The 23,960-nt window shown below is 42.5% G+C and overlaps 1 protein-coding gene across 4 annotated transcripts in view; it reads right to left on the bottom strand.

Annotated features, from left to right (window-relative positions):
* The window catches only part of LOXHD1 (lipoxygenase homology PLAT domains 1), a 69,865-nt gene that overhangs the window by 30,505 nt on the left and 15,400 nt on the right, over positions 1-23,960 (bottom strand). For all 4 annotated transcript variants that reach the window (XM_040541476.1, XM_040541480.1, XM_040541478.1 and 1 more), the window contains 7 exons: positions 21,736-21,898; positions 19,073-19,227; positions 18,000-18,209; positions 16,475-16,598; positions 11,690-11,895; positions 6,633-6,818; positions 4,078-4,205 (listed from right to left, as the gene is read on the bottom strand). In XM_040541476.1, the coding sequence (XP_040397410.1) occupies positions 4,078-4,205; positions 6,633-6,818; positions 11,690-11,895; positions 16,475-16,598; positions 18,000-18,209; positions 19,073-19,227; positions 21,736-21,898 (1,172 nt within the window). The remainder of the gene's footprint in view (positions 1-4,077; positions 4,206-6,632; positions 6,819-11,689; positions 11,896-16,474; positions 16,599-17,999; positions 18,210-19,072; positions 19,228-21,735; positions 21,899-23,960) is intronic.

Here is a 23,960-nt window from a genome sequence, read left to right as displayed (position 1 = left end):
CAATGTGCATCACCATTCTGATTGCAACCAGAGCAGCAGGCAGGGACTCACAGCCAGGTTTCTGCACATCTCCTTCTTCTTGGCATCTGCCCACGTGCCTGCCCTTAGCCCATCTCTACAAGAAGGTGAAGCAATTGTGCTTAATCTTCTCTCGCTAAGATGCATCGCATAACTCTGCATTTGCCTTGGTGATAGACGCCAGCTGCAGCTCAGCTAAATACAGCAACCTTGCAACTCGGAACCCAAAGCCTACATTTAGTAAGTGCAGGCAAACAGTGTTAGAGAGGGGCCCAAACCATCCCACATTCCCCTCCTGAATTTGGGGAATTAGGATTTGCAAACAAGCTTAGTCTTTGGCAAAACCAAGATGATTTTCTGCAACGTTGCTTCAAACATCTTACCCTGTGCATGGCTGCTGCATACAGGCACACTGAGGTGTGGGAACTGCTTGTCCACAGCACTCAGCAGAAAGAAGGAAAAGGGAAAAGCAGCTAACATATGCTTCTTGAAGTAGATATTACACTACCCTACCTCTCTCTTAATGTTAATGATGCCAAGAAGTAACCCTTGCTCCACTGCCTGAGGCTCGATATTACTCTATCAGAGAAAGTGTGCCTGCCAGTTTACCCCCAGGTACTCTGGCGGACCTGCTGCAGCCTCAGAGATGGGAATCCAGCCCTCGCAGGGCAGAAGGGCAGCCAAGTTTGTGGGTCTGCAAAGCACCAGTGTGGCACTCTGCTGCTGAGGTTCCTCCTTTGCACAAACTTCTCCAAGTCAGTGAGTTACAAGGTGGGACCTGGGTCTTCAGAGAGGTTTGGAGAGAGCTCTGCAATCTGTGGGCACTGCCATAATACAGATAATCCATAATGATGCTGTCTCATTCCTGGCAATGTACTCAGCTTCCTACAGCTGTGCAGTGCCAGGGATGTGAAGAAAAAAATATTTCTTTACCAACCCCTGCTCAGATTACACCCTGCAGCATGAATGTGATTATCCTCACACCATTATCTGAGCCTGCATGGCTGCAGATGTTAGCAACAAGGATTGGCTTGAGCTTCTCAGTTTTCATCCAGGCATTGCTTTCCCTCCTCTTCCGGAGGATTTTGGATAGGGCTTTTTGGTCCCAGTCCATTCCTAGTTATTAAGGGCTATGTTTGCTCTTCTGAAAAACTCCCCTCTCCATTTTTTGTCTCTTTGTGGTACTGGATACCAAGACAGCCTTTCACCATGAGAAAGAGAATGTTTTTGTGCCTGGATTGGACTGATTCCCATTTCTATGTCAGAAAAAGGTGTGACCCTTCCAACTTGAATTACCCCATGATCCTGTGATCAGTTTTCATTACCATCACTGTTTCCTACAAAGCTTCATTGAGACCTCTCACTCCACTCCTTTCCACGCTGAGCAACTCTAAGCTAAACAGTCTGTCAGCAAAACAAACCATCATTTATCTTCAGTGAATGTCCTGTTTACACCTTGTAAGGCTGATATTCACCTGTTACATCCAAGAAGTCATTATATGAGATGGAAACAATAGTTAAAGTGACAAACTCTGTGACCCAGGAGCACTTTTCTATCCCAAATTTATATGCACATGACCAGAAGCCTGAAAAAAAATTGAGAAGGGACAAAGTACCGAGATAAGCTGTCTGGCACCTTGCCTTTTCCAGGACACTGAGGCATTTATCTGAGGGATTTCATTTAGCTTTCCTGCCATGTCTACAATTATAAATATTTCTATTGCCCAGCGGCCTTGGCAATAGCAGTAATGTAGCTAAAATTGCCTTAAATCTGTGACAGGTTAAACAGACAGTTCTTCGCAATGCCCTAAGCTGTTGTGAGTGAGTTGGACCCTGGACAGCCCCGGTGAAGAGGCAAAGCTTTCTCAGCAGCTCTCGCCCAGCCCTCGCACAAAGGCTGGTGAGATTTCCATGTGGAACAGGAGCCAGGGAAGCCTCTGTTGTTACCAGCTGGAGGAAGACACGTGGGAGTGGCGTGGAAATCAGTAATATGTGTATTTGGGCACATAAATATCCTCTGCACAGGATACTAAAGAGATGATGAAGCTCTTTACTCTTGGCGTCTGAGTTGTGGTAAAGAGCCCCTTTAGCCAGAAGAGATGTGCCAGTGCATTCCCAAATATATTAACATATCAATAGCTGTTTTTCACATGTCCTTCTTCTTTATATGTTCCCAATGAATTTCCATCATCTTTTGCAGATCTCCTGGCAGAAGACAGCCCAGGTAACTAACACCCCACGGACTGTGTGTCATCCTTTACTGTGTCTTCATATCTTTATAGTAGATTTTATCCATCCCACACAGATGAACAAATGGGAAGTTTTTGATAGGCCACCTAGTTATACATATTGCTCGCCTGGCCACAGAGAGCAAAGCTGAGATCCCTCTTTTGAGGGCTCGAAGCTGCCTCAGTCCCTTTGGATATTTTTGGTGATGCACAGTGAAGTGACCTCTGCTTTGCTTTTAGATATGGACATTCACAGTCAGTTTTCCCACTGACCAGAACTGAATGCTGGCCTTAAAACACCGGCAAACAGACCAGTGTGAGGTTGCCTGGGGTCCTGCAGTGGCGATGCCCCCGATCCTGGGACACGCTGGTGGCCCAGGTGTGTTGCCTACACGTGGGATGCCTGCGGTGGGGAGCAGAGCCCAGAGCTCTGACTGCCTGCGTGACTCAGCTGCACTTCTCACGGAGATTTTCATCAGCAGCACCTATGCTACATTTCCCTCAGAGTGAACAAGGCTGGTGCTTGTTACCAGCTAACCACACAAAGGATTTGAGCCTAGCTGAACGTGCTTGCTCAGACACCCACTCTGCTGTGACAGCGGCGAGTAAAACATCCCCTCAGCAAACACCTCGATGCAGGGAGCCTTGTCTTCAGCTACCCAGCCCACACGTGGTACCCAAATCTGCATCGCCCGGAGCTGCGAGGAGAGCCCAGCATCACCTCCGCAAGCTGAGCTGCAATCGCGTGGCACAGTGCTCCAGCCCTCCTGACACTCTGCAGGTGCTTTGCTGAGAACATCAAAATCAGAGGTCATCAGCTAATTAAATTAAAGCATGATGAAAGATGGTTAGTGCCATGCTCATTCTTCAGCACATCAAAGCTTTCTGTACTGACGGAGGTGTTAGGAACAGGAAAGCTTCAGGAAATGAATTGGTAGCATGTGGGTTTTTTTGGCTTGCAGAAGTGCTGGCGTCAAACTAGGGTTACAACATTTGTTAGCTCTTTCTGCTGCAGGAAACATGAGATTTCACCTTTTTAGCAAAATCAGCATGCAGTGCAGCACTCCGTGTGGCTCACACCCTGTTTTCCTCTCTCTGCACAGTACGACCACATCTGCCCAGAGAGATTTTGTCACGTGTCCCTTCTGTGCCAGCTGCAGAAAAGCTAGTCACAGTTCCCAAACTGGGCAGCTGATGTAGCATGGCACAGAGCCCAAACTAAGAAACCCCACTTCTCAGCGGGGCCTGGAGCTTACTGTCTCAGCTCTGGCACCCCTCACGCAGCTTCAGGTCCCAAGCTGGCTCACATCTGCTCAGCTCAGCAGACGGGAGGAACAGGCATAGCGGAGTCAGCACCTTCCCATGGCAGGTATGTGCGTGTTGGTTTGTCTTCCTTTCATTATGCAGTTACATTCCCATCACAGCCATTAAACGATGTTTAAATTAAATCACTTGTTTTCCACACAAGTTGTATTCTGCAGAAATTGTACCTGTGGTTTCCATGCAATGTCAAGAGTTCCTCTTGGGATTGAAGGGGGACCTCACCATTCATATTTTTGTTAGCAACGTTTATCTCTTAAAGCTACTGATGAACAGGTTAAACAAAATTCTTATCAATGACACCAGATTATTCCCCTGGCTATACAGTGCACTCCTTTTCTCTACTCTGCTAAACACATTACAATAGCACTTAAAAAGAGTGCTGTTGATTCAAAATCAATAAAATCAATGAGTTTCAGTGGGAGCAGGATCAAGCCCCAGAAGTTTCTTGCCCTGAAACCAGAATCTGTCATCACTCCAGTTCTAAGCAACAAAATGACAGCTACTGTACCTGTCTCCATTTTTTTCCAGCTGTATCTCCTCGGTGTTCCCATTGGATCCAAAGACAGTCATGAAAATACTGGCATCCGTACCACCACTTTCGATGTCTCCAGTCACAACCGTGACTTCATAGAGGATCTGGAGAGGATTTGAAATGATCAGATCTCATGCAAACAGCTGTCCTTAACCCACACAAAAGGCTGGGCAAAAGGCTATACAGGCTCTGTGGGGTTCTGCTTCTTCGTAAGAAATAGTCACAACATGGATTCTTGGGTTTTCTCCATACTGATGGTTTCTGAGGCAAAGTGAGAGAATGAAACTTGCTACAGGACCATCACCTTTGCATAATTTAGGACTTCTGGGGCAGATTTTCTCAGCCTACACACACTACAAGAACAAGGGACATTCATTAGGATGAGAAAATGCTTGTGGCATGATGAAGACCTGATAAACATTCCATGGGAATCGAGTGTGTGGGTCTCCAGCACTCAGCTACTGGTTTCTCCTCCCACCCCTCCAGACCTCTGCCCAGCACCAAACCCTCACCATTTAAAAACAAAAAATCTCCTAAAACCACATTTGTTTCTTTCCCTTGGCTGCAAAAGTGTTTCCCCCAAGTTCTTGGTGTCCACCCGAGTAACATTTAATCCAACACCATTAACAGGTTAAACACTTTGTACGGCAGAAAAATGCAGCTACCCTATTTCCCAATGGGATGCACAGCACTGCATCTGGGAACACATCAGTGTTCCCAGATCTCACACTTGAAAGGTATGCCAATTTGTGAAAAGCTGCTTGGCATCATTTTCACCTTATTAGCCTAACTTTGTTCTTTCCTCCTGACATGTGAATAATAAGATTCAGAATAAAATATTTCAAAAGCGTGCAAATCCCAGTGACTGTCAGTGGCATTAAGACTACTGGGCCACTTAGGGGCTTTCGAGCCTGTGTCTATGGTAATAAGACCTCCAGATTTAAGAGGTGGAAGAACATAAAAAATTAGCCCCAGCAAAACTTTTCAAACAGTAAGCTGTTATGCAGATTTTATTGACCTGAATTGTAGCTGCCACGTAAATCAACAGTGCAAAGGAACAATGCCATGGAAAAATTATTTTTCATGTTTGTTTAAACCTGAGCAACTTGTCCATCACATATTCATCCACACTTTTAAAATCGTAGTGGAGCATTGTATCTGCTATAGGTAGGAGAAGAAAAATTTTTAAACAATTTTAAAAGTACATTAAAGATTTTTAAGGACTGTAATGGATACTATTTTCTCTATGTTTGGAAAGCCAAATTACTCAATTTAAAACAACAAGAGTGAACATCAAGCCAAGAAGGAAATTAAATTGAAATGGGTGCATATGACTGTGCAAGGGTCAAGCAAGAGCAAAACAAACAAACAAACATAAAAGCATGAACTTTCCTGAAACCATTAAAGGTATTTTTCTTCTTTTAAAAATATTTAAAAAAAAAAAAAAAAAAAAAAAAAAAAAAACTAACTCGCTTTCTAACTACACCTATTTATGAGGGAACAGTCCCAAATTACCTCAACTAGGAGACTGATCAGAAAGTCAAATGTGTACTTTTGATTTCATGACTTAAACTTCTCCCCTGATTTCCTTCAAACCCTTCAATGAGTTTCTGGCTCAACATCACAGAAAAAATGTTAGTTAGATGTGTCTATTTGTGGCATGTTTATGAAAATAAATATTCAGGACTGGGCTTTTAAAGGAAGACTGAATATAAGTCCTCATTAACATCTATCTCAATCTAGAGGCAAGCCATCAGATCACTGATAGAGATTTCAAACCTTATCCAGGAGGTTAAACAATCAATGGGAAGTTTTTAAGCCGTTAGGTTTTAACCTTGGTATTCAGTCTGAAGGAGTTTATTTCCCCTCTTACTGAAATTTTACCACTGAAACCTGCGCTGAGTTGTTGAATCCTCCACAAATGCTAAAAATGTTAGCAAGCTTTTGTGCATGTGTGTAACGAAATATTTCAGGAGAATATATTTAGCTTGGAGATCAAGAGCAGCATAAAGAAAAATTAATGTCCTTTGAAAGTACAACCTCACTGCAAACAGAAACAAAACTATAGAGATTGAAAATTGCCATACAGGTATTAAACAGAGTATTATTGTCCCATTCATCTAGACTGGTATTTCTATTATAAATCTTACCTCCAAATTCAGCATAGCTCAGCTTTCCAATTTGTCCTTTGTTGAAATATGGCACATATTACATCAGATTACTTTTATTGGGATGGAAAGACAATATATTTTTTTTCCACTGTTTGTTCAACTTTAATGTGCTATTCATTTTAAAGATCAAACTTACAAATGTCTCCAAGTTTCAACAGCTTCCTATTATTATTATTTTCTAACTGAATTAAGGTTTCCCAATCCCAGATTACAAAAGCTGACGTGAAGCCACACTATGTAAAAATTAAATGTGGAGTGAAACCACAAGCAGAAACCAAAGGATGAGAACTGCTTGCACATGACCTATATCAGCACAGGGCTGTGCAACCACTGCAGACACCAGATCAGCCTATTGCTTACCTTTAGACCGATGTTAACACAGTCCGCATCCAGGATGTTGAGGATTCGGGAGGTGAGACCATCGCCTTTGTCTCTGGCCAGCCAGCACTTACAGACAAAGTTGTACATGACACCCTTGGTGGGCACGACGATGGTGAGCTCTTCCACCAGCCAGCAGCTCTCAGGGGTAGCACCGTCATGCCCCACCTGTGAGAGTCACAGGGAAAACACCTGCTGGTTAAAGGGAATTTCTTTGGAGGAGAGGCCCTGAATGCTGGCTTTAACCAGTGACGAGGGGTTAACGGCATTGACTACATACACTTTCACATAAACCACTTCCACGGTGGAACAGAGCAAGCTGTGAAATAGTCTGTGCCATCCCTGCTCAGCAGGCAAGGCATCAGTGTACAAGGTAGGTGATACGGGCAAGGAGCTTCAGGTCACCTGCTGCCATTCATGAGGAAAGGCAGGACGCTGCTATCCCCAAATGTAAGCAAAGGGATCATGAAATAGGCAGGCTGCACTGACCTACATGAAAACATGTCCATCCGCTTACTACTTTACTTCAGCCCCTCTGACCATCAACTGCTGTTGGCCAGTCCCTGGAGACACCCATTTCCATCTTTCCAACCCCTTCCACTGCTGTAGCAACATTTAAAAGTGACTGTCCAAGGCTTCATAGACGAGATGAAAGATGCAGCTAGGCAAACACCCACATGTATTATTCAAGCACTTCTTCCCTCACAAATCCACGTCAACATAAGCTGACTGCAAGTATCAGTCTGTTTCTCTGTTTCCTATTTCCTCAAACTGTAAAAGCTCTGGGTTTGTGCAGGAGCCAACAGACAGAGCTTATATCTGGAGCTGATTTTAAGGATCCTCTCCTCTGTGCCTGAGAGCAGGCCATCCTGAGGAGCAGGAGGTCACACGAGACTGACAAAACTGAAATGGACAAAGGAAGCATCCTGGAGGTGCCAGTAGGGACAGGTGACCTGGAGAAATGTCGATACACTGCCTAAGTGTGCGGGGTGAGGTTAGGAAAGCTAAAGCACGCCTGGAGTTGACCGTGCCTGGCAAGACCATGAAGAGCAACAAAAAATGTTCCTACAGGTGGATCAGCCGCAAAAGGAAAACTAGGGACGGCATAGAAAGGAGTGCTCAGGCATATCAGGTACAGATGGCATCTGAAGCAAGGGCACGTCTCAGGGCTCTGCGCTGGACTTTGCTCCAGTGCTGCTCAGAGTTAAGCACAGCCCAAGCACTGCTGCTGGCCTTTCTTTCTGTGGCATTTTGAGTTTCTTCCAGAGGCTTTTCCACTCAGCTAGACCTCAATTACTCTGCCAGACCTAGTAAGGGCTCAGTGTGAGATGGAGAACTCCATGTAGCTGCTGATGGGGCAGACTTCTCCAAGGACCCACATGTGTCCCTCTAAAGGATGCACGAAATCCATCTTCTATTCAGATTTACAAGGAAGATTACGTATCTTAACAGCTGTAAGAGACTCTTTCAGTCATGAAGTCATTCCAATGAACTCTCTGCACATGAAAGGTTGGACAAAAGACCTCCCTACAGATCATTATTTTCAGAGCAAGTGTTGTTCATGCCATTACTTGGAAAATGAGGTCCTTAGCCTTCATTTAAAAAAAAAATAGGATATTTAGGGTTTCTCAGGAAATAATTTTAAATAACAAGTTCATCTAGGGTAATATATCTGCTGTATCTAGGGTAATATATCTGCCATATCCTTTTCTTGCCCCAAAACAAGTGAACTTTTTTATCTGTCTCAGCCATCACTGCTATTAGGAATATTATTACTATACTAATGTCTCTGCAGCTGCAGAAAATTAGAGTTAACCACTAGGGAAATTTCAAGTCTACAATGGATGCATTAATTCTGCGATTCCAGGGGTGTGAGGTGAATGGGCATATCAACACTTGCTTTCCCATTCCCTCTCTGACAGCGTGGCTGCCCTTTTCTACACTCAAAGCTCCTCTGAGAGTTTGTTCCTTCTAGACCCATTGCAGGATGGTGTGGACAAAGTAGTGGGCAAGGTTCATGGCAATGGCTCTGCAGTGTAGCAGGGATGGAGCAGCTGGAGGTGAAATCGTGATGAATCCATTAAAGCCTGTTCTTCTGAGTTCATTACAGCCACCTCCTAATGCATTGTTCCAAGACATGGGCAGGCACCAGATTTCACAGCAACTTGTAACTCCATTGGTGTCAGTGGTGGGCCAGAAGAAAACATCCTGCATTCTGAGTGTCTTGGGGAACCTGCACACAAGCAGATTTTCCACAGTCCCCAAGAACAATGTTGTAAAGTCACTGGAATTCATGAGCTCATTTCTGAATTTATTTTTGAGCCTAGTAAGAACAAATATCTGAGACCACCAATGTAGGTTGGACATGCACGCCAATATCAAGACAAGTTGTTTGGGCTGAGATATTTGAAGAAATTTGAATGCACTTCAGTGGCAGGTAGATCCTTGTTCTGTTTTGAAAATTTTTGTAACTCATGCCCAGTGTGCTCTGGAGACTGCTGGGTACTTCATCAAAAGTAAGGCACATTTTTTGTGCAGAGCAGCTGACACACACGTTGAACACAATAGGGAAAAAATGGGAGATAATCTAAAGGTAGACAGAAGGAAAAAATGCCAAAGGAAAAAAAAAGGGGGGGGGGGGGGGGGGCGGGGAATAGGGTTTCTGCTAATTCTGAGAGTATTAGAAAGTGGTCTTCCAGAATCAGGTCTCCCTACTCAGTGGACAACTGGACTTGCAACACTTCTATCTCCTTGGCTTTACTCTGTGCCTCTGATTGAGAAAGGCACTGAACCAGAACTGGTTTGGAAACACACACAGCAGTGCAGGACTCTTTGAACACACCCGTGCCTCTCTGCTGCTGCAGCTGCAGTCTAGGGACAAAGACACCTTTGTTTAATAAGAGAAAAAAATACTAAAGCTGGTTTTAAGAACACAGCATAAAGTGCCTGTAACCAATAACTCATATTACTTATTTTCATGTCAGCATGTCTATTGAAGTACACCAGTAGCAAATATTATATCTGTAGGTTTACAAGACAGGTACAAACGGGCCCCTTTCAACTTACTTCATGCTCCACTGTTTCTGATTGCACTGTAGGATATTTGCCACAGGAGGATAATGCCAAACTAAAAGTGGCATCACACTGCAAATCTTACAATCCTACTAAATCCCACAGTCTACTGCCTGGGTTATGCAGAGGGCTCCTGGAGCCTTAATCCCCATGCTATGCTGTTTTCACATGGTAACTCATATTCACAACCTCCTGCCTTCTTCCAGGAGCAGCCAAATGACAAATCTGAGAATGAACTGTTCCTCACTTTTCCCAAGTACATAACTAGCAGTTTTCTGCAGTGGCCCTGAACACTGCAATTTTCTACAAGGAAAATATGGACTGGTTCCATGGCAACCAAGGCAGACTGGCACGTGGATATCATCACTGGGATGTGGTTGGACAAGAAGAGACCTTCCAAGCACAGAGCACTGCAGGAAGGAAGGCACAAAACCAGGTGCAGGTGGCTCCTCCAGCCACGAGCCTGGGGGTTACAAAATAAAAGGGAAAAATGAGCAAGAGATGAGGTAACAGACTGGTGGGATCACTGAGGTTAACAGTGAGAGTGCAGAAGAGCATCATCCACCTTGAAAGCTATATGTTAATTCTCTTTTCTAACTCTCTGCATTTCATTTGCAACCTTTTCTTTCCCATTTGTAATCCTTGCCAAATAATTTCTTTTTCCTTCCCTTTCTCTATTTCCAAGCTTCTGCTCCTATTTTCTCCTACTCTCTGTCCTTTCCTCACCCTACTCGCTGTCCCTTTTGCAGCATCCCTGCCTATTTCCTTCCCCAGCCACCTCTCCCTCCCTCTCTGACACTGAGGGGTTATATAGGCTTTTTTCTCCTGCTCTGTGCCAGGCTAACCAGGCTGGAAGAGATGCACATGCACACAGTCTGGAAGAGAAGGATTTACGCACTGGCTTCACTTTCAAGTTTGACCTAGAGACGGCTAGATAGAAAGTGCCTCTAATACCCATAATAACCATGCACTTGGAGTGCATTAAGGAAATATCAATGGCTCGATAATAAACTCAGATCTAGTACGGAGATTTCTCAAGTGTCAGAATCCATTGCACGAACGAAAATGAATGGGAGTGCTTCAGTCTATCAGCTGTTACAGCTGCAAAGATTTTTTAATTAGTTAGGATTTCTCTATATATTTATTTCACTTGTCACTGTCTGAATACACAAGTATGCACACCAATATATAGGTTTACTGCCACCCAGGGCGTGGTGTAAAAATAAAATAAAATAAAAAAGAAAAATAAAATATGCTCACGAAGTCTTTAGATGCTCTTGTTTTCAGCACTTGGGGGCTGAAGCAGGCGTTCAGGAGATGGAACTGCCATATGAAACAAGAATGATGTACACAAACTGTCTGGAAGATTCATGTGAAGTTTAGGCTCAGTGATGGAGAGTCTATGCAAATTCTGTCTCCCTAAGCCATAGCAGAAAAAATGGCTCCTGTTCTGAAATCCATTTGTGCACGTTACTTATGAACGATGATTAATTTTCTTCTCTAAGCCTGGATCCTCCAAGCTGTGAAAACAATTTTCATGTTTAGCTAGAAAATTATACAAGATGTGTTCTTCACTGCAGGCCATTTATGAAACCCAACTGGAAGTACTATAAGAATCAACTAGGAAAAAGACTGACAGAAGACTGCATCCTAGGAACCTTCACTGCATCTGTCAATAACATGGCTTGGCTAAGAGAAAACAGTGCCAGAGATGGGACAGAACTGCAATGTGTTACAACTTCCTTATATTTCAGGATTATCTTCTGCCTCCCAAGGATTTCAGTTTTGCCAGACATAAAAAGTACTTCTTTCAGGTTTGGGTGCATGTGAAATCTCATTAGCACATCCCCATTTACAGTCATTTCAGACCCAAGTGCCTTTCTGTCACCAAGTATAACAGGAACATGTAGTTTCCTTGGCCATGTGTTTCATGTGCCCCCCATGCTCACACTGCATTCACAAAGTACCTCCACTTTTTTGATCTCCCCAACATCCAGGCCCCAAACAGAGAATTTCTCTATGGAGCCGTCTGCAAACTCATCTTTTCCTTCTGGGAGATCCAGCCACAGCCTCTCCGTTTGCACTTTCTGGCCCATGATGATGATGTACACTCGGCTGTCGGTGCTGGAGTCGTACTCTGTGCCTGTCGTGACGGTGATGTGATATGGGATCACTGCAACAGACAGTTTTAGTCGTCAAAAAAGCACCACATATACACATGTACGCAAGACTTCAGAAAACCAGGGACTAATCCTATCAGAGAAAGCAGTTTTGCATGCTAAATAGCTTCACATCCCATTGAATTCATTAGGAGAAGGGATAACCCCATGCTGCACTGAGCTACAAATGAGTGTGGAAAACCACTTTCACATACACATTTCAGACTGAGTTCTGCAGGGGTTAAATTCCCCTGACAGCCCTGCTGGCTGCAAGGAGTTTATACAGGTATAATGCTGTCCAATTTCCTCCCTAATAGGCAACAGAACAGCAGAGGGTTTGAATCTTTATTTACACAGTGAGACCCTCCTGAAGATAAGAGGCTGAGGACATAAATCTTAAGTAGGCTGTTAGACAAAAACGATCTCACACTCACCATTCAATAAAGGCAACTAAGTCTAGGCTGACTTCAAGGTAACACATCACTGCCTGAATGTCCCAGCACAGCTGCAACTGTTCTCTTGTGTGCTTTGCTCAAGGATTGCTGTGATCTATGGGGCAGTTCAGGGTTTCAGTCTCCCTTTGCAAATCCAGACACACTCTTTGTATTAAAGGCAGGCCAGTCAATAATTTTATACAGTACATAATAATATTGATTAGAGGAAAAACCTTCAGGCCAAGGTTTGGGACTTCACGTTTTTTTTTTTTTTTTTTTTTTTTTTTTTTTTTTTTTTTTTGTGTGTGTGTGTGTGTGTATGTGGTTTCCAGAAATTTCAGTTCAGCTGTTAAAAGGGAGGAAGTGCCAGACTGCTTTTCAAGCGCTTTCCAAAAGCTTATTTGGGTAGGCCGAGCGGGTGGTGCAGAATTAGATGCTGAATACTCATCTGATTTCTCAGAACATTTCTGCAAGGCTGTCCAAGCTATTCTGAAAAGACTCTGAGCTCTGAAACTTGCATTGCCACAGACTCGAAACTCAGCCTGGCTTCATCATCACTTTTTCATTTTCCATGAGGGTTCATAAACCTTGACTAAAGTTTGGTTGGCTTTCAAATTATGCATGATTTACATCTAATTTTGCTTTATGATAACTAACAATATTTTGGAGTGGAGATTAGAAACTTACTGCAAGCTCAGAATATTTGAACAATACCAGGGAAGTCCTGAACTCATGCACACCAAATCTGCCCTTACTTCTGGACTGAGCAGAACCCAAAAAGGTTCATTCAGCCCCAGCTTGAGGCATCTGTGTACCAGCACAAAATGAACTGATGATTAGGCAAGACTTATTCTCTTCTTTATGGTATCATTTACATTTCACTGTGCACATCAGCATAATAATATGTGATGTCTTCTTCACAAAGTAACCATTGGAGCATCTGGTGTTAACAAGAGGAAAGGTTTAGCTGTAGGCAAGAGATTTTATAAGAATTTTAAGGGTTCTGTTTAGAACAGCTCTAAAATGATAATTCTTTTATACAGTTTTTATCCTATTCTGTGACATACAAAGTTCACAGGACTATCCACTTTTCCAGCTGATACTGAATCCTTGAACCAAAGTACCAGAAACACCTATGTTGAAAACATGAAGTCTATAAGAAATTATCATGTCCCACTTTAAATAATGGACACAAATACACAGAACGATCAGTCAGCAGGAAACACCTTTTGCCGTTTTTTCCTCTAAAGCAATGAAAGTGGTCCCTTAATGTGTTTATGTCCCTTCTGCATCATCTCCTTCTTTATCTGGGACTCCACAGCCCTACTTCTTCAAACACTGGGAAAATGCAAAACCTGGGGTACATATCCACACCCGAAGACAAGCCTGGGCCCACCGCAGGTTCTCCAGCCCTTTTCCCTTTGATTCCTCTACCCTTAAGTCCCTGCACAGAGTTTAGGTTGTTCAAGGGCACACGTCCTCCTTGCAGGGCACTGAATTTCATGAGGGTTGTGGACCACACCGCCCCTGGCACTGCCTTCCAGCATGGAGCAGGGTTCTTAGTCCAGATCCAAGAAGATTACTAGTCAACAGGGCTTTTCTCTATACTGCATCCTCACATCACCCCCTACCCTCAGAGGTATTCACTCATCTTGAGCGTGGGACAGTCAGAACCAGGCTGCTCAAACCATCACTCCTTTTTCCAGGCAACTCCCAATACCACTTCCCTAATCAACTAATTAACAACTGGCTCTTTATCCTGCTCAGGAGGTGCCTGTCTGGCTCACGCAGCCCATCTTATCTGACATTCCTTCAGAAAGCATTTCCTTAATGAGGCCACGTCACTGCGACAGGGATAGAGGTGGTGACAAGCTCCAGGACTCAGGGAAGAAAGACCACCCTGGCACAATGGGGAGGATGGGAACTATCTCAGCGCTGCTGGAGACAGGTTCTCATGGGAGTAATGCTGAAGCTTTACCCATTATTTGAGAAATTACAAGGAATGCCAACGTGGCAGATGTTACCCATTGTCTCACCAGAGAAGTAATATCAGAAAGAACATGGGAATCACTTATTTTTCGTTTGAGCACAATATGGGATTACAAAAGAAGAGTTGCCCCAAGACACAGTTACAGCCTGCGTTAAACAATGCGCAGCAATATGTCTGCTTCACAGCTTAAAGCCTGGAGACATGCAACTCAGATAGCACATCACAGCAGCAGCGACTGAGCATCAGCTGAGCTGCAGTAATCAGTTCCCTTGGTCCATGTCAGTGAAGCCTACCTTAAACTCCTAAGTTAAATTACATCATTTCCTACTCGGCTCACCACAGAAGTTTAAGGCAAGACTAATTATTTTCTACTTACTGTGGACTAATAGAACATATACAGACAGTAACAGCAACTCAGCTGATACTCAGTTACTTGTTAAAACACATCTGAAATCTTGATGTAAATCTAAAAGACCTGTTGGAGGATGTTAACAAACTGTAAATATAATTTAGATGGTAAGTCAATGTACAGGAACCTAGAAGTAGTTAATCAAAAGGTATATAAATACGGAGAAATAGACCTGTGTGGTAGTGTGATTATAAAGGAAAATCAATGGACTGGGAAGTTTTCCACAAAGGCCAACTTCAGCTGACCAACACTGGTCTTCTGGTTTTCCTTCAGAGCCAGGGCAGAAGCAAAACCTGTGCAATTTTTGTAAATTGCAATTGTGGGAGTGTGGCCATGGGGGTCGACAAGCCCCATGGTTGGCGGTAACATCGGACTCTTAACGATGAGGCCATCAGGAATGTAAAGAGTTTAGAGGGAACAAAGAAGGGCGATTCAGGAGACGCCTTGCCATCTCGGGTTGCTTGTTCTCTGGCCATCAAGGCATGGAAGTTGCTGAGGGTTTGCTGGATGCCGGGCAAAGTTGTTTGACCAATGAATAGTCAGTGGAAAAGTACTGCTGTGGGGTGAAGGGTATAAGAAGGGAGCCTGTCCTCAATATGGGAGGCAACACGATATAATGAAGTTGTCATCAATAAACTAGTAGCAGTTACTGATCCTAAAAGAACCCTGGCGTCTGTGTTGTCATTACGCCACAGCAATCAAGAAACAGACTTCTGTATTCAGCTTTATTTGTGTTAAGAACCAGAGCCTAACAATGCAACTTTACACCAGGTCCATCAACTGTTTCCATCAGCTATTTCAGCAGAAACCTCAGCCCAGATTTCCTGGACTTCTTGGAGCAACAACATTTGCAGACCCTCCTCCACCACACAGTTATAAGATGACCCTCATTATAAAAACAACAAGGTCCCCTGAGCACTCCCAGACAAAGCTGGTTTTCTGAGAGCAGAGAGACTTTTCTGTGCTCTTGCTGAGCTCTCTGTATCCCACTCTCATCCCTACCTGACAGCAGCTGTGATGCAGCTGTGTGTTGCAAGAAGAAAAACTGCAGAGATACAAAGCAAATCACACTCAAATACTAAACAAACACCTTGGTGATGAGGCACTACCAGTCTGATCCTGAAATGGGAAGGTGGCTGAAGCATGGCGAATAAGGTCTCAAGATATTTAAAGCCTTCTTTGTTAATTCACGTCTAATATGCTTCATGTAACAACATCTTGAGTAGGTCAAAGAAGAGATAAGGGAGGAGAAAACAGCTGATATCAGCAATGAGAGCTATATTAAGGAATCACATGGAAAAGTGTCTCTTATAGTCCAAGAAAGGATCTTTTGTTGATAATGGCTGACTTTTCTAGGGTGCCTCTGTTTAGATACTTTAAAGGATACTTCAAACAAAATTATACAATACTTGCATAAACTGTTCCCTTCACTGTATCATTCCCCTTTATTCAGAGGGCACCATCACCATCTCTTCCCCCCAGCTTTGAAGTGCTGTATGCGGTGAAGTCGTTGGTGGAAGAGGAGGGACTATGAGTCTTCAGGTCTGTGGGTTTTTGTCTTTATTATTTATTTATTTATTTTTATTTCTGAAGAGTCCTTGTGCCGCTCCAGCCGTTCCCAAAGTGGCCACACCACAAGGTGAAGGGAAGCAATTTGCTGTTCTGCCTCTCCTTGCTCTTCGCCAGGACAAACGCATCTTCTCGAGGAGTGAAAGCCAAGAGCACACGCACGCATGCAGCCAGACACGCTGCTCACTTACATAATCCTTCTTCTGCTGCCTTGACCAAACGGGATTTTCTCTTTTCCTTCAAGTCTGCGTTGCTATCCTGACTCGACAGGCTGAGAGATGAACCACTCAGGCTGTTCCGTTCACCATCATAGGTCTAATTAGAAAGGCATGTAAGGCAGGGTAATGAGGTTCAGCGCTCACCATGTTGTCAGCTGTTCCTATGTACCTCAGAGAACAACCTGACAAGATATCCCCCTAGTTCCCCAGGTAGCTTTTGGCTCAGTGTTGTTTAAATAAATGTGACTTGTAATTTACTGCAGGTCATTTATTTGCCACATTGTAGTAACTTTGACAGGCCGTTTTGGATATGTGTTATAATAAAATAAAATATAACGGACCTAATAGACTTTAATAGTATGTTGTGACTTTTCTTCTACCTGTGTGAGCAGTAACCACAGAAAATTCAAGCAGATGGCACAGTGCCAGATTTGCTTTTCAGGTGTCAGACTAAATTTCCTAGTGCAGGTTAAAGAGAGTAAGAGGGAGACTACTACAAAACTGAATGATACAAAACATCTATTGTATTAGAAAGTTATTGCAGATGTGTTTAATGTCACTGTACAATAAACATGGTGATCTTACCACACAGTCACATAACTAAAAAAAAAGCGATTAATTTTTCCTCATTATGAATTAATGTCAGCAACGGGGTAAGCCTGACCACAAAAATTCACAGCATTGTCTGCTAAAGTTTTATGAGAGGGCATATGGCAATACTCATCCATGGTGTAACTCTTCTTATATCCATTCCGGATGAGTCTGGCCCAATTTCATTGACGATAATTTTAGTGGTAACTTTCAATTAAAATGTCACTGTGTTTTGCAAAGTGGACTCCTTAAATACAATGCACTTATAATCAGCTGCTTTATTATGCCTCACTGTATAGAAGGAAGAAAGGTCTATTAATCTTGTTTGCTAATTTTAATTAGTGCATGTACCTTGAATTTCAATTAGCTATATTAGCCTGATAAAACAATATAGAATGTGCAAATAGAAAGGGCATTTCACTAAAAAGCATTTGGTGCTCTGAAAGGTAGCAGCAGAACTAGACTTTTGATGTTTAGCATTGGCGGAAAAAGGAGACAAAAAGTTCAAGTCCATACAGTCCAGTAAGGGTGAAGCTGAAGGACCCAGTATTTTGGCTTGAGGACTTAGAATGGTGGTGCCTGTAACTAACCTACTTTGTGGGCACAGCAAGGAGAGCAGCAGGGAAATATACTCTGCTGTGCACTAGCAAGGCATTTTGACTCTCAGCTGAAGAGTTTCATTTACAGTCCTTATTTTTCTATTCATATTACAAACTACAGTACTAGCAATACTGAGCTGAGAGTGGCCACACTTTCAGTTCTTGTCTGAAAGACACAAATTCAATTTGGATAAGTTAAAAGCCGTAAGTCCCTAACAAGCCATCATGGACTTCAAGCAAATATTCAACCATTTTATTTTTATTAGTAGCAATTAGGCTGGGATCACAGCTTTGAGCCATAACTGTACCTGTTCATAAAGCGTACGCTCTATCTTTTTGTCCTCTTTCTTTTTGGAGAGCCAGCGTTCGCACAGGAACACAAATGATTCCTCTGTGGTTTCGTCCAGGATCTCTACTTTTTCCAGGAACCAGTCAGGACTGAACATGCTATTGTCATGACGAATCTTGATCTTGTACAAAATGCCAAGGTCCACAGCCTGTATTGTAAATGTGTCCTCCTACAGGAGGACAACAGCAGTTCAACAGCAGTTGCTTCTGTTAAAGAGCTCTGAACAGATCATCTACTGGGCAAAAGCAAATGGAGTCTACGCTGCACAACATGTGTTTAAATTGTGTCACCTGATGGCATTTGATTAAAAGCTTTACAATGATCTATAGAGGCATCCCTGTGCATTAAAACTGTTCTGCAGGGGAGCATTTTGAAGCACTCATCTGCTATGAGGGCAACTGCACAAAATGTTACTTTTACAATGAATTAAAATATCAAACTCCTGGAATTTTACCCCTTGATTTTTAAGTCTAAGTAAGATTTCTCTTTCTAATGCAGATAGATTTATGTAGACTGTCCAGATAAGACAATCTTTGCCATCATTTTATCTGAGTATCATCATATGAGACTGTGAATATGATTCATGGACAGACTGCAGAAAACCACTTTTGGAATTATTTTGTCAAGGACAGGCACAGTTTAGGATCCATTAATTTATCATGCTCTAAGGTAAATTGTAATATACAGTATGTATGTTCAAACTAGTTGCACAGAGGCTAGAGGAATGAGAGACCTTAGGTTTTGTTTGCTCTCAAACCTGCAACTAAAAATTCAAGACAGTTTGCGTGGACCAAGCTCAAAATTGGTCTTTATCAGCGACTTCACAGAAACACCTACCCGTTTGCTGCAGTGCCTGTCAGTTGTAATACATAGCTGACAATCCACATAAAGCATTTTAAGAGGTAATGAAGACTATAAATGGAATCAATCAATTCATCCCCCATAGGAAAACTCAGCCTATAAAGACAGTCATGCAGTTGGTAGGTTAAAGGCTGCAAAACATCAAATGTTATTAACCCTTTGCAATCGTACCTGTCCTCTTTCAAACTTGTTGAAGTTTGTTTCAGATTTGCTGAGTTTCCTCTGTCCGGTGTCCCCCAGATCTCCATAGATATTTAGGAAAACATTAGCATCTGTCCCAGCACCGTAGATATCTCCAGTGAACACGCTGATTTTGTATGTGTGAACTGCAGAAGGAAGCGGAGATGTGGTTTCTGGCCTGGTGAATTCTCAAGGTCTATCTTAGATACTGAATTTACCTAAGAAGGTGGTCCCCAGACTTTCTGCTCATTACTCAGTTCCTGGGGAGTTAGAATCCCATATCCTTTATCCTTCCAGGTTTCTGATAATGATCCCAAGGTTGGGGAAGCACTTGACTGAAATTTGCTGACTTTCCTTTTCTCCATCTAATCGATGCCTGCATATTGCTTTGATCACACAGTACGTAGTTAAAAATGCAAAGAATCATTATGGTTATTACTGGATGCGAAGTCAATAAGAGGTGAGGGAACTCAGCACCTTTTCGTACTGAGGACCAAGGGACCTACATCGGAGAAGAAGTGGTTCAGTGTTGTGCATTCTTAATACTCCATCTTCCATAAACAAACTCCAGGGATTCAGATGTGCAATTATTACTAGAGTTAATGGCATGTATCTCTATAAATTCCCCAAACAGAAAGAGAACATGTTTCTGAGTACTTTTTTTTTCAGACAGTATTTAATTAAGGAAGTGTTGAGATGTATTGTTTGAGTATCCTTTCTCTTTTGCTTGCTCAATGATGATCCAATAAAGCCCCATCAAATCTTTAATAATGTGCTTTAATAAACCTGTTAAATACTCCTTTTTCTATTTTGCTACACTTTTCCTAATTACACAGGGAAAACAAATCAAGAACATCTTCTCCAGGAAAACAATTAGGAACTGTGTAAGTCTCTGATTACCCTGGTGACATGCAAGCCCTAGAGAATGCCTCCTTGCAAATCCCAGGGCAATACAGATGAGGAAGAGGGACAAAGTCTTAGTCACGGAGATTTGCTACATGTGTTGTTAATATTCTTCTTTGTACCTTAACAGCATCAGAGAAAATATAAATAATGTTTTTTCCTTCTTTCCCAGTAAAACAGAGACTATTCTTATTTTTAGTACATGAAATATTTCCATTTAGTTCTCTAAGAAAAGTATCAAAATCATCACCTGAGACCATCTATCAGGTTAGATATAATGCTAGGTTTTCTGGTTTGCCTCTTCATATTATGTTTATACACAGCTGCAGCTTTGTGTTTGAGTGACAACTGCCACATTAGTAATGAAGGAAGGGATGCATACAGTCTAATTAGCCACTTCATCTCTCTTTGATTTTTCCTTGCCAGTTCTGGACACCTTCAGGACCGAAATGCAGACTTAGCACTAAATCTCAGCCAAAAGAAATCTTCAGTTATTCAACTACCTATTCCTTAGCTTGTAGAACTTGTTGTAAGGCTTTAGGTTTAGGAGGAAAAAATGGACCACCCAGATTAGTTAACACATGGTAGTGACTGCAAGGCAAAACTACATGAGTTAGTAGGTTAAAGTATGTCATGAAAGTATCTAGCAGTCTTGGTGCTTACTAACTGATAATACAACTGTCTTTTCCTCCATCAGAATAAATGAATAAATAAATAAAATCTCCCATAAGCTACCACGTAGTTCCTAACAGGAGGAAAGAGCACTCCTTTCTCTTCTAAAGGAACAGCGCAAAGGCTGTACTCCATGCAAAGTGCCTCTACAGACACCACACAAAGCACCTCTTCACTTCCCTGACAGTAGAAAACACTTCACATTCATATATATTCCACCCTGACAATGGTGTACTGTAAATGCAAATCAGACAGAGAAAAGAAACAGAGAGGGGAGTGATTTCCTCCGTTGAATCATCTTGTTACCAGATGCAAGAACCAGGAATGAAGATGGCAGCTGCATTCAGTTTGTTCTGCTCAGGATATTGGAAGGTTCATAACTTCTCTCAAGGGCAGAGGAGCTCAGTGAGGGAAAAGGAGGTCCTAGAGTAAGAAAGAGTTAGGAACAGCCAGGCATACAGGGAAGCAAAGAGTTGAGGCTAAAACGTCAGTTGTTTCAGTTGCTTGATGTACCATGAAGGTGAAACAGAATCTGAACACTTTATAAGATTGAAAAATAGATAACTGTATACTAACTTATTCTGCTCCCCAGGAGCATTTGAATGAGGTAAGGGTGGCTGCCTAGAGCCAAATTTTTAGAAGGTGTCCATATGTACCTGGAGAGCATTGTAAAAATAGCTTTGGGAGGAAAGAGGAGAATGAATCAGACTGACAGGGTAGGATAAGAAGGGGTGGAGTGCACAGGACAGGTGAATTTGGGCAAATGTAAAGAAGTTTGCAGAGCCTAGAAGGCAAGGTCAAGACGTTGGGAATTTGCTGTGCATCAAAAGAGATGTGCAAACTATGCCTTTGTGGAAGGGTGGCTGCAATGGGTTTGTAAATACCCTACAGGAAAACAGTAGTGTTATTGTATGGAAGTGCTTCAGGTGTAAAGTGCTTCAGGCCACAGGATGGGAAGAGAAAGAAATGTGAACAGATAGTAGCAGTATTGCATTTGCTTGAACTATACATCCAAACACCTTTCGCCCCCCCAAAAAATCAGATAAATAGGCCCCTTTCTACTCCTACCATAATATTACCTTCTAATGGGTCTTCAACCTCTTCTTCTATCTGTTTGAGGGTCCCGTCCTTCATGAGCTTTTCAGTAAAAATATCAGATGGTACCAGTTCTCTGACAATCTCGCCATCATCTTCAGACTTTGCAAGCCATCTTTCGCATGGAAATGTGACAGTTTCCGAGCCCTGAATTAAACAGGACAGAGAAGATATTCAAAACAAAGCGAACGCGAGTTAGCATTCCTCCTTTGAAAACACTACCCTGACATGCAGGCAAGGATTTTCAATTCATGTATGCATGCCTGCGTAAGTATACACAGACCTGAAAGAGCAGGCACAGCAGCAACCAACCCACACGGGTATGGTTGTTGAGACAAAGCAGAACAGAGTGCATCTTTACATGACAAAATATTTCAGTTGTTCAGACTCCAGGAAGAAGATATCTGAGGATGCTGAGAAGAAGCTCTGAACATGTAGCAGACAGCAGTATTCCCAATGGCTGTGTGAGACTGGCTACACGACCCAGTAGATCTTTGTCCTCTACAATACCTGTGAGTTCCAGTTTTTGATCTTGCAAACTGCTAATCAGGACTGCACCATTTCCACTGAAGCTATGTTTTATTGAGACTCTGCAGTCCCTCTTCAGTCCTTACTCAGGCAGCATTCTCTTTGAAGTCAGTAGGGTTTTTTTTTCTGAGTCAATACTTCAAGATTTTGCCATGTAATTCTCTGACTCAAGCCGGTTTCCAGGCAATTCCCATACGTGCATTAAGAGGACAAAAATACTGAATTTTTGATCCTTTGTTTTGACTCACTTTGGTGGAAACAAATATGATTTCTATCATCAAACAAACAAAAACAATAGAACATGTGTTTTCCACTTAGTAAACAAAATCAGTCCCAGGCTACTCATTAAGAACAGACTCCTGTAAGGCCTCCAAGATGGTTGGTAAGAGGCAGGAGACGTTCTGTGTGCTGAGCACCCCAGGCTATGTCTCCATAAAGAAACAGGCATGAGCCATCACGCAACTTGCAGAGCCCACAAGTCTGAACAGAAAAAAGTGTTCAGCTCACAGTAACAAAAAGAAGGAAGAAAAAATGGCACTTTCCTTACTGACAACTTCAGCATTTCTATCCTATAGTAGCACAGGGGCTTTCTGCTGTTTCCAGTAGTCCATGTGTCACGGAGTTTTTACATATAAAGTACTGTCCACCTTAATTACTCTCACTGTTATTTATCAAGATAACATAGGACCACTTCTTCACTTTTTTTGCTATTTAAATACTAAAAAGTTATATAATTTTATATTTATTATTTATATTTACATAGTGTATATATATTATAGTTATATAATAAAAGTAGGAAAGAGCTCTCTCTGCCACAATATTGAGCATTGTTATTGCTGTGTACTACCACATCACCCTGCACTGCCTTGAGCAGCTGGCTCCTGCCTTCCCAGACATGCTCACTGGGGAGGAATGGGCCATGCACCTCAGATCAGTCCCTGCTAACCTGGTATGAACAGGTCATCATACAGGTCCCTGAAAAGCTGGATTGCAGGAGCTGAACACCCCCAAGGGGCTTGTGTGATACAGCCATTAAGTGTCCTGCTCAAGCCTGCTGCAGAACCATCCTTTGAACCCAGATAGCCCAAATCTGTCAATACAACACAATTTATCCTCCTTTCTGCTGCTCCATGTGATGCTGGTATTTAACCCAGACTTGCAATCCTTAAGCCCATAAGGTATTTTGGAGCATGACTTTTTACACAGTGTCAAACAAAACAGTTCGACACACAGTACGTTAGATGATTTCAAATATTTTACTCTCAAGTTATTTTTGTGCTGTATAAAAAAAAATACATTGCTTAACATCTAGCCACACCACTACTTCTGCATCCTTATTTCTGCACTGTCTCTCTGACCACATAACCCATGTTACCTCGCTGTACACCGAGCCAACGAACAACAATTGCAGTGCTTATCTCCCCACCTACAATTTGGGAAGACAAGCCTTTCCAGAGCAATGTTTCAGTGATGAAACTCTCTCCTCCCAGTAGAGATCCCACTTCGGTCACTTCTCTCGCTGAAGCTTTTAACTGCTCCTTAAAGCTGATAATGTTGTTTGTCCGTGCCATTGATACGAACACTGTTTATTTGGTAATAGGACAGCTAGGGACTTGAGTGCCTGCACAGTTGGGCATAATGTGCAGTTACTGCAATAGTTAATCGTATCATTATTGTTAAT

This window comes from Cygnus olor, chromosome Z (assembly GCF_009769625.2).
Source record: "Cygnus olor isolate bCygOlo1 chromosome Z, bCygOlo1.pri.v2, whole genome shotgun sequence".
Lineage (NCBI taxonomy): Eukaryota > Metazoa > Chordata > Aves > Anseriformes > Anatidae > Cygnus > Cygnus olor.
Note: the sequence above shows the minus strand (reverse complement) of the source record. Positions and strands in the feature narration are given on the sequence as shown.